General features: G+C 47.9%; 1 protein-coding gene across 1 annotated transcript; it reads right to left on the bottom strand.

Annotated features, from left to right (window-relative positions):
- Positions 1–2,292: 2,292 nt before the first annotated feature.
- LOC140281496 (uncharacterized) lies at positions 2,293–9,956 on the bottom strand. Its single transcript, XM_072375925.1, has 10 exons — positions 9,713–9,956; positions 9,439–9,525; positions 7,911–8,061; positions 7,694–7,830; positions 6,101–6,336; positions 5,896–5,987; positions 5,680–5,810; positions 5,366–5,610; positions 3,707–3,843; positions 2,293–3,628 (listed from the first exon to the last, which is right to left on the bottom strand). The coding sequence occupies exons 1-10, from the start codon at positions 9,954–9,956 to the stop codon at positions 2,383–2,385; spliced, it is 2,706 nt and encodes a 901-aa protein (XP_072232026.1). The 3' UTR covers positions 2,293–2,382.
- Between the last annotated feature and the right edge of the window lie 563 nt (positions 9,957–10,519).

Genomic DNA, 10,519 nt, shown 5'->3' with positions numbered 1-10,519 from the left:
AAAGAAACTAACCGAACATCTCTGAAAACACCTTTTTTACAGTGTAAAACCTATAGTTTAAGGAATGTTTCTTTTGACATTTTTGTTCTTTTTAGTAGACTTTCTACAACATTTCTTCATGTTTCAGGGCCAGAAACACACACCAGAGCCGGTGCTGGAGGCCCGAAGCTACCAGACATGAAACCTCTAGTTTCCCAGAACAACACCAACCTTCACTGGACTCCACCGGTGGAGCCAAGAGGCGAGAAACCCAAAGAGGTGAGAGAGAAACCCAAAGAGGTGAGAAAGAAACCCAAAGAGGTGAGAAAGAAACCCAAAGAAGTGAGAAATAAACCCAAAGAGGTGAGAAAGAAACCCAAAGAGGTGAGAAATAAACCCAAAGAAGTGAGAAAGAAACCCAAAGAGGTGAGAAATAAACCCAAAGAAGTGAGAAAGAAACCCAAAGAGGTGAGAAATAAACCCAAAGAGGTGAGAAAGAAACCCAAAGAGGTGAGAAATAAACCCAAAGAGGTGAGAAATAAACCCAAAGAGGTGAGAAATAAACCCAAAGAAGTGAGAAAGAAACCCAAAGAAGTGAGAAAGAAACCCAAAGAGGTGAGAAAGAAACCCAAAGAGGTGAGAAATAAACCCAAAGAGGTGAGAAATAAACCCAAAGAAGTGAGAAATAAACCCAAAGAGGTGAGAAATAAACCCAAAGAAGTGAGAAAGAAACCCAAAGAAGTGAGAAAGAAACCCAAAGAGGTGAGAAAGAAACCCAAAGAGGTGAGAAAGAAACCCAAAGAGGTGAGAAAGAAACCCAAAGAGGTGAGAAAGAAACCCAAAGAAGTGAGAAAGAAACCCAAAGAAGTGAGAAAGAAACCCAAAGAGGTGAGAAAGAAACCCACAGAAGTGAAAAACCCAAAGAAGTGAGAAAGAAACCCAAAGAAGTGAGAAAGAAACCCAAAGAAGTGAGAAAGAAACCCAAAGAGGTGAGAAAGAAACCCAAAGAAGTGAGAAAGAAACCCAAAGAGGTGAGAAAGAAACCCAAAGAGGTGAGAAATAAACCCAAAGAAGTGAGAAAGAAACCCAAAGAGGTGAGAAAGAAACCCAAAGAAGTGAGAAAGAAACCCAAAGAGGTGAGAAAGAAACCCAAAGAGGTGAGAAAGAAACCCAAAGAGGTGAGAAATAAACCCAAAGAAGTGAGAAAGAAACCCAAAGAGGTGAGAAAGAAACCCAAAGAGGTGAGAAAGAAACCCAAAGAAGTGAGAAAGAAACCCAAAGAGGTGAGAAAGAAACCCAAAGAGGTGAGAAAGAAACCCAAAGAGGTGAGAAAGAAACCCAAAGAAGTGAGAAAGAAACCCAAAGAGGTGAGAAAGAAACCCAAAGAAGTGAGAAAGAAACCCAAAGAGGTGAGAAAGAAACCCAAAGAGGTGAGAAAGAAACCCACAGAAGTGAAAAACCCAAAGAAGTGAGAAAGAAACCCAAAGAAGTGAGAAAGAAACCCAAAGAGGTGAGAAAGAAACCCAAAGAAGTGAGAAAGAAACCCAAAGAGGTGAGAAAGAAACCCAAAGAGGTGAGAAAGAAACCCACAGAAGTGAGAAAGAAACCCAAAGAGGTGAGAAAGAAACCCACAGAAGTGAAAAACCCAAAGAAGTGAGAAAGAAACCCAAAGAAGTGAGAAAGAAACCCAAAGAGGTGAGAAAGAAACCCAAAGAAGTGAGAAAGAAACCCAAAGAGGTGAGAAAGAAACCCAAAGAGGTGAGAAAGAAACCCAAAGAGGTGAGAAAGAAACCCAAAGAAGTGAGAAAGAAACCCAAAGAAGTGAGAAAGAAACCCAAAGAGGTGAGAAACCCAAAGAGGTGAGAAAGAAACCCAAAGAGGTGAGAAACCCAAAGAGGTGAGAAAGAAACCCAAAGAGGTGAGAAACCCAAAGAGGTGAGAAAGAAACCCAAAGAAGTGAGAAAGAAACCCAAAGAAGTGAGAAAGAAACCCAAAGAAGTGAGAAAGAAACCCAAAGAGGTGAGAAACCCAAAGAAGTGAGAAAGAAACCCAAAGAAGTGAGAAAGAAACCCAAAGAGGTGAGAAACCCAAAGAGGTGAGAAAGAAACCCAAAGAGGTGAGAAACCCAAAGAGGTGAGAAACCCAAAGAGGTGAGAAAGAAACCCAAAGAGGTGAGAAAGAAACCCAAAGAGGTGAGAAACCCAAAGAGGTGAAAAACCTCGCAGAGGATCAACCAAAACATTCCCATCTGCTGTCTTCCATCGACTGGACGATGTTAGCGAGACATTCGCGTCCAACAGATGGAGGTGAACCCGGACCGAGCCGAGCTGTCAGGACAGAGTTCAGCGAGTCCAAACAGCGACTTCCACCCGGCGCCGGTTCTCCGGTTCTCCTGCGGCTCCTTCAGGACGTCGACGCCTCCAGGGCGGAGCTTTCTGCGGCCTGGTGGCTCCTCATGTGCGTTTTCAGGCAGTGGCTCTGGGTGAAGGCTTTGTCGCACATGGAGCACTTGTAGGGTCTCTCCCCGTTGTGCGTCCTCATGTGGACCGTCAGGTGCTCCTGGCGAGAACACGCCTTCCCACAGACGCCACACGCAAAGCGTTTGATGCCCAGATGGCTCCTGATGTGGCTGTTCAGGGTGCTCTTGAGTTTGAAGAAGCGGCCGCACTCGGAGCAGCCGTACGGCGCCTCGCCGGTGTGGACCCGCAGGTGCTTCTTCAGCTCGCCGTTGCTCAGGAAGCCTTTGCTGCAGACGACGCAGACGAAGGGCCTCTCGCCGCTGTGCGTCTTCATGTGGACGGTCAGCGTGGAGTTGGTGATGAAGGTCTTGCAGCAGATGTGGCAGAGGTACGGCCGCTCTCGGTCGGTGTGGATCTTCTGGTGCGCCTTCAGCGTGCTGGGGAGCTTGAAGCGCTTCCCGCAGACCTCGCAGCCGCAGCGCCGCTCGCCCGAGTGAGTCAGCTTGTGGCGGGTCAGAGACCTGAGGTCGTAGAGGCTCCTGCCGCAGATGTTGCAGTGGTACCGGTCTCTGCCGGCGTGGCTCTTCCTGTGCGCTCGGAGCTGAGCGTTCAAGCCGAACGACCTTGGACAAAGGTCGCACTTGTGCGGCCTGTCGGCCACGTGGATCCAGCGGTGGATGCTCAGGGCGGACATGTTGGCAAACGTTTTGCTGCAGACGCTGCACGTGAAGGGCCTGTTTCCCGTGTGCAGGGAGGTGTGGTTGCTGAGGCCGACCACGGTCAGGAAGGACTTCCCGCAGTAGGAGCAGTCGTGGGTTTTCTGGTAGGTCTTCAGGTGCCCCCTCAGCGCCTCCGGCGAAGGGAAACCGTCGCCACACACCCCGCAGACGGCGGGCGACTCGTCCAGGTGGCTCCAGGAGTGTTTGATCAAACTGCCCGGCGTGCTGTAGGTCACGCCGCACACCTTGCAGGGCGTCTTCCTCCTCTCGCTCTTCAGCACGCCGCTCCGCGGCGCTCGCCGTTTGGCCTGCTTCGGCAGCTGATCGTCGGGGTCGGGTTTCCAGTCACCGTCTCTCTCTGAAGCTCTGTTTCCGGCGGTGTCATCGCCCGAGTCCACCTCTGAAGCGTCTGCGCTCAGGTTCTGCTGCTTGGACGCCGAGCCGCGGGCCAGAACTCGGGTTCCGCCGGAGCTGCAGAGGAGGAACAGACAGTTTCTGCTGCTCTTCAGCTCATCTGAGTCACTCTATCTGTGCTTTACATCCAATTACCTTGACTGGAGTCCAGCTTCACTTCCCACCGCGGCAGCGTCGGAGGACAGAGGTTCGTCTTTAGCCGGCACCAAGTCTCCTTTCTCCTCCTCCTCCTCTTCATCATCCTCCTCCTCCTCATCATCATCACCCTCTCCCTGAGAGGAGAAATGAGCCAACAGCACTGTTATCCTCAGCAGCTGCTTTTAGATAAAAATCAAACCTTTGTGCTAAAATGAGACAGAAATGTATTTAAATCTGATTTAATTAGAGTAATTCAGCTCATTACAGGACTTTCCTAAAATCATCCCCACTTCACAGAGGCTGGACCAAGGTGGTAAAAAGAGAAACAAGGTGTTCCACGTGTCCTGCAAAGCTTTCCAGGTTCTCCTGCAAAGCTTTCCAGGTTCTCCTGCAAAGCTTTCCAGGCCCTCCTGCAAAGCTTTCCAGGCCCTCCTGCAAAACTTTCCAGGCCCTCCTGCAAAGCTTTCCAGGCCCTCCTGCAAAACTTTCCAGGCCCTCCTGCAAATCTTTCCAGGTTCTCCTGCAAATCTTTCCAGGTTCTCCTGCAAATCTTTCCAGGTTCTCCTGCAAAACTTTCCAGGCTCTCCTGCAAAACTTTCCAGGTTATCCTGCAAAGCTTTCCAGGTCCTCCTGCAAAACTTTCCAGGCCCTCCTGCAAATCTTTCCAGGTTCTCCTGCAAAGATTTCCAGGTTCTCCTGCAAAGCTTTCCAGGCCCTCCTGCAAATCTTTCCAGGTTCTCCTGCAAAGATTTCCAGGTTCTCCTGCAAAGCTTTCCAGGCCCTCCTGCAAAGCTTTCCAGGCCCTCCTGCAAAGCTTTCCAGGCTCTCCTGCAAAGTTTTCCAGGTTCTCCTGCAAAACTTTCCAGGCTCTCCTGCAAAACTTTCCAGGCCCTACTTCAAAGCTTTCCAGGCCCTACTTCAAAACTTTCCAGGCCCTCCTGCAAAGCTTTCCAGGCCCTCCTGCAAAGCTTTCCAGGCTCTCCTGCAAAGTTTTCCAGGTTCTCCTGCAAAACTTTCCAGGCTCTCCTGCAAAACTTTCCAGGCCCTACTTCAAAGCTTTCCAGGCCCTACTTCAAAACTTTCCAGGCCCTCCTGCAAAGCTTTCCAGGCCCTCCTGCAAATCTTTCCAGGCCCTCCTGCAAAGATTTCCAGGTTATCCTGCAAATCTTTCCAGGCCCTATTTCAAAGCTTTCCAGGTTCTCCTTCAAAGCTTTCCAGGCCCTCCTGCAAAGTTTTCCAGGTTCTCCTGTAAAGCTTTCCAGGCTCTCCTGCAAAACTTTCCAGGCCCTATTTCAAAGCTTTCCAGGTTCTCCTTCAAAGCTTTCCAGGTTCTCCTGCAAAAATTTCCAGGTTCTCCTGCAAAACTTTCCAGGCTCTCCTGCAAAACTTTCCAGGCCCTACTTCAAAGCTTTCCAGGCCCTCCTGCAAAGCTCTCCAGGTTCTCCTGTAAAGCTTTCCAGGCTCTCCTGCAAAACTTTCCAGTTCCTCCTGCAAATCTTTCCAGGTTCTCCTGCAAAACTTTCCAGGCCCTCCTGCAAAGCTTTCCAGGTTCTCCAGCAAAGATTTCCAGGCCCTATTTCAAAGCTTTCCAGGCCCTCCTGCAAACGTCCTCCAGCACACACACCTGAGACCTTCACACACCACCAGGCTGCCCACCTTCAGCTTGATGTAGAGGTAAGTCTTTTTGATGCCCGTGGACCTCATGCTCCTGTAGATCTCTTCAGGCGTCAGGCTCTTCACTCGGAGCCTCTGCAGCCTCCTGCTGCGGTCAGACTTGTACATGTGAAACTTCTTGTCGTCCCCAGCCAGCTGAGGGAAGGTGGACCTCAGCAGGTTCACGAAGTCGGCCTCCTGCAGGGCGCGAGGACACTTCAGTTCCTGGACCGATGACTTCCCTAAGGCTGACAGAGAGGATTAAACAGCAGCTCCCACCACTCAGCTTCAGCACCACATGCCCACGACCCACTCACCAGTTTCTGTGACCACGTCTGCCTGGGAGTCCTCCAGCAGGCAGATCTTCAGAAAGTGGTGAGACGGCTCCTCACCGATCCGCGGCCTGCCTCGCCTTCTCTTGCTGCTCTGATGCCCGGGAGGCGGCGACCTGACAGAGGAGAAAGCATTCAAACACCTCCGAAGCCCGAGCGATGGAGAAACTGCCCAGCAGCAGGGTATCATCTATCATTTACCCCGTGGTCATTTCGGTTTGAGTGGCGCCGGCCGTGGGATCCTCCTCTGCAGGATGAAGGTCTGCGCTGCTGCTCTGAGGATCCTCGGCTGTCTGAAAGTGTTCCAAAGAAGCTTTAAAACAGCCACAGAAGCAGCAAACACCCCGCCTGGCCCACACATCCGCCCTCATCAACACTCTAAACTCTCACAGCTCAGCCGGCTGACCTTCAGTCGGATGTAGAGGGCCGAGTTCCCCGAGGACCTGATGGTCCTGAACACCTCCCCTGGAGTCAGACTCGCGACCTGCAGAGGGCGCAGCCTCCTGCTGTTATCGGTTATAAAGAGGTCAAAGGGTTCCCCGGCAGCCAGCTGAGGGAAGGTGGACCTCAGCAGCTCCAGGAAGTCCGACTCCTGCAGACCCACGGGACACCTCAGGTCGTGGAGCGGACTTTTCCTAAACACTGGAGCAGAATAAGAGGAAAATCCTGAGATTCGTGCTGAAACTGGAGCTTTTCCTGCTGAAACTTAAACTTTTTGCACACTGAATACCCTGCTAAATGAATATCCTGCTAACTGAATCGTGCTAAATGTATCGTGCTAACTGCATCGTGCTAACTGAATCGTGCTAACTGAATATCCTGCTAACTGAATATCCTGCTAACTGAATCGTGCTAACTGAATCGTGCTAACTGTATCGTGCTAAATGAATCGTGCTAACTGAATATCCTGCTAACTGAATCGTGCTAAGTGTATCCTGCTAACTGAATCGTGCTAACTGAATCGTGCTAACTGAATATCCTGCTAACTGAATCGTGCTAACTGTATCGTGCTAACTGAATCGTGCTAACTGAATCGTGCTAACTGAATATCCTGCTAACTGAATCGTGCTAAGTGTATCCTGCTAACTGAATTGTGCTAACTGAATATCCTGCTAACTGAATCGTGCTAACTGAATCGTGTTAACTGTATCGTGCTAACTGAATCGTGCTAACTGTATCGTGCTAACTGAATCGTGCTAACTGTATCCTGCTAACTGAATCGTGCTAACTGTATCCTGCTAACTGAATCGTGCTAACTGAATATCCTGCTAACTGAATCCTGCTAACTGTATCGTGCTAACTGAATCGTGCTAACTGAATCGTGCTAACTGTATCCTGCTAACTGAATCGTGCTAACTGTATCCTGCTAACTGAATCGTGCTAACTGAATCGTGCTAACTGTATCCTGCTAACTGAATCGTGCTAACTGTATCCTGCTAACTGAATCGTGCTAACTGTATCCTGCTAACTGAATCGTGCTAACTGTATCCTGCTAACTGTATCCTGCTAACTGAATCGTGCTAACTGAATCGTGCTAACTGTATCCTGCTAACTGAATCGTGCTAACTGTATCCTGCTAACTGAATCGTGCTAACTGTATCCTGCTAACTGAATCGTGCTAACTGTATCCTGCTAACTGAATCGTGCTAACTGTATCCTGCTAACTGAATCGTGCTAACTGTATCCTGCTAACTGTATCCTGCTAACTGAATCGTGCTAACTGAATCGTGCTAACTGTATCCTGCTAACTGAATCGTGCTAACTGTATCCTGCTAACTGAATCGTGCTAACTGTATCCTGCTAACTGAATCGTGCTAACTGTATCCTGCTAACTGAATCGTGCTAACTGAATCGTGCTAACTGTATCCTGCTAACTGAATCGTGCTAACTGAATCGTGCTAACTGTATCCTGCTAACTGAATCGTGCTAAGACGGGCCTCTCGGACCCTTTATCTGATTCACAGGTTCTTACTGATTCGATTCAGCGTTTGAAACATACCAACGTTAGAGAGCACCTCTGTCTGAGAGTCCTTCAGAAACCGGACCCTGAACTCGAGGTGGTTCTGTGGGTCACTGAGCAGATCTTTGCTGGGCCTCCCACGCTTCCTGTGAGTCTGAACTCTGGGACTAAACGACCTGGGGAACAGCGTCAGAGAGGTTAGAACCGTCCGTCTCACACTCTGCAGTCACACACATTATGATGGACACTTTACAACCTCAAAGGAATTTCATAATCTGGGTCCTTCAGGTCTTCCCGTTTCTGTCTGGAACTCGTTGTTGGTTCAACCAGCAGCTGCCCGGCTTCATCTTCATCATCATAGTCACCATCATACCAGAAGAGGCCCAGACTCTCAGTGTCTCCCACACCTCAACAGAACCACAGATCACGTTTGTTAAGCAGTTATTACACATCGTACTGTGCAAAAGTCCTGATCCAGCCCTCGTTTCTTTATATATCCACATGAAAACATGTTCAAACATGAACATAAACCCAGAATCTGAGGCAGAAACAGAGTTTTTCTCAGTTCTCAGCAGCTTTAAAGTGAATCTCTGGTCTGAGCTCCTTTATTCTCCAACACAGCCTGAACCCTCCGAGACCAGCTTTCTGTCATTTCTTTAAGGAGTCTTCAGGAATAGTTCTCCAGGCTTCTTGAAGGACATCCCAAAGGTCTTCTTTGGATGTGGGCTGCCTTTTGTTCCGTTCTCTGTCAGATGATCCCACACTGCTTCAATAATGTTGAGGAGGATTCATCCCTCCATAAGACCTGTTGCCACTGATTTTCAGTCCACTTCTTGTGTCATTTGGCACAGCTCAGCCTTTTCTCCCTGTTTCCCTTCCTTAAGAACGGCTTCTTGACAGCCACCCTTCCATGGAGACCATTTCTGATGAGGCTTGGGCCAACAGTAGATGGATCAGCTGAAGGTCCAGATGCATCTCTCAGGTCCTGTCAGGTCACAGCTGGATTTTTTCCTCTTTCTTAAGGACATCACTTTCAGATCCTGTTCATCTGCTGGAGATAGTTTTTTAGGCCTGACACTTCTTCTTTTGTCCTCCACTTGTCCTCCAGTTTCCTCAAATGTTTTAAGGACACACTGCACACCATGCTGAGATATGCCAAGTTTTCAGCTAATAGCTCTTTGGGAATCACCTTGTTGCTGCAGAAATCCTATTTTCTGTCTGTCAAACTGTGTTTTCTTTGCTGTTTTTCATAGATGCAGCTAAAGAAATGATGTGTCTTTGTGACAGGCTGCTGGTAACAAAGAGCCTAAAGATCCAGTTTAAAATGTCTTCTTTGCTAAGTTGTCTGTTCTGTGTCGACACAACACTGGTTCATCCCTTGAGTTAGGAGCCTTTTTTCTGCCTGAATGCTTCATAGCTCAGAGTTAAGCGGCTGAACAAAGAAAAACACTGAAAATGAGGGAAAAGGCAGAAAATGTCCAAAGAAAAACTCTGAAACTCCTTCAGAAAGCTGGAGAACTATTGATCAGGACACTTTAAAGGTTACAGAAAGTCAGGATCATTGGAGGGAAACAGGAAGAAACGAGGGCTGATCAGGACTGTAAATACTGTTTCCACATATAATCTTATTCATTCTAACCCACACTTTAATAAAACTGTATCAGTTTCACAGCTCAACTATAAATCACATAACATGCAGAAATAAGAAGCAGCTTTAATGAACCCAGGATTGTGGGTCTGAGCTGTTGGGGAGGGACAACATCTGGTTGAACAGGTAAACACACCTGCTGTCTGCTGTGTGAGCTGCTGCTGCTGCTCCTGATCCGCGTTCACAACCACCACCTCGTGGCTCTGCAGGTCCGGGGCCAGCGCTTTGTTTCCGGCCACAATGGAATAACATCCCGGTCAGTATTTCTGCTCTGCTTTCACTCAATGATGCTCAAATACTCTCATGTTTTTCACTTTACTTTTCTTACCTTAAACTCGTGTGTTTGGCAGGAATGTTCGTTCATTTACTCAAATTAAAGTCGGATACAGTGACTGTGTGTAACCACTGACCTCCTCTGTGCAGTTTGACCTGAGGCTGCAGGAGCTCCATCTGTCTGCTCTGCCGCTCGATCTGCTGTCTGAAGCCCGAAGCCTCCTCCTCATAGTCGGCTACGGTCCTCTCCACCACCGCTAAGATCTCCCGGGCGGCGGTGCTCAGCTTCTCGGTGATGATTCCTCTCAGTATGTCGGTCTTTGACATGTTACCGAGGCTGTCGAGCTGCTCGCAGCCGCCACCCCTCTTCCAGTAAAACATTGTTTGTTTGTTTGTTTTTCTCTGTTTGGATGCACAACTTCAGCACGCTCACTTGAACGGCGCGTTTCCGGTTGGTGGTGCCGTAACAAAATGGCGTCCGTGAAGAAACGACGACTTATTTAATCATCCTAAACTTTTCTTTTTTTACTTTAATTACGGTAGAAAATAGATATATTGAATTGTGAGCTTTTATTTATTTATTTTATAATAATTCTGTTTGATTTTGGCTTTTTTTTTTAGCCTTAAACACAAACTTTCACTCAGAGTAAATATTCGGTGTAACGCCATTTAGATGTTCTTTTAGGGATTAAAAACGCCCATCAAAGCACCAGAAGAGCATTATCAGCCCAATTATTTCCTCTGTTGAATTAGCAGAAAAACTATTAATGGGATCTGATGTTAAAGCCGAGAACAAAGAGTTTCCACATCAGAGGTTCAGAAAAAGCAGCATAATTTAAAGAGGCTGAATAAAGACAGATGGGGCTGGATAATAAGTGTGAAAAAATATATATACTGTCATTTAAAAGGTGGTTTCAAAGATTCATAAAGCAAACAATCACAAG

Source organism: Leuresthes tenuis, unplaced genomic scaffold, assembly GCF_036924035.1.
Source record: "Leuresthes tenuis unplaced genomic scaffold, fLeuTen1.0.hap1 SCAF_22, whole genome shotgun sequence".
Taxonomy (NCBI): domain Eukaryota; kingdom Metazoa; phylum Chordata; class Actinopteri; order Atheriniformes; family Atherinopsidae; genus Leuresthes; species Leuresthes tenuis.
Note: the sequence above shows the minus strand (reverse complement) of the source record. Positions and strands in the feature narration are given on the sequence as shown.

What these genes read in the sequence shown, in the direction of transcription:
- LOC140281496 (XM_072375925.1), bottom strand. Translation starts at nt 9,956, where the DNA reads ATGTTTTACTGGAAGAGGGGTGGCGGCTGCGAGCAGCTCGACAGCCTC. An exon ending in GCTCACACAGCAGACAGCAG is followed by an intron (nt 8,062 to 9,438) that starts GTGTGTTTACCT and finishes GGTTCTGTTGAG; the next exon opens with GTGTGGGAGACACTGAGAGT. An exon ending in AGAGGTGCTCTCTAACGTTG is followed by an intron (nt 6,337 to 7,693) that starts GTATGTTTCAAA and finishes ATTCTGCTCCAG; the next exon opens with TGTTTAGGAAAAGTCCGCTC.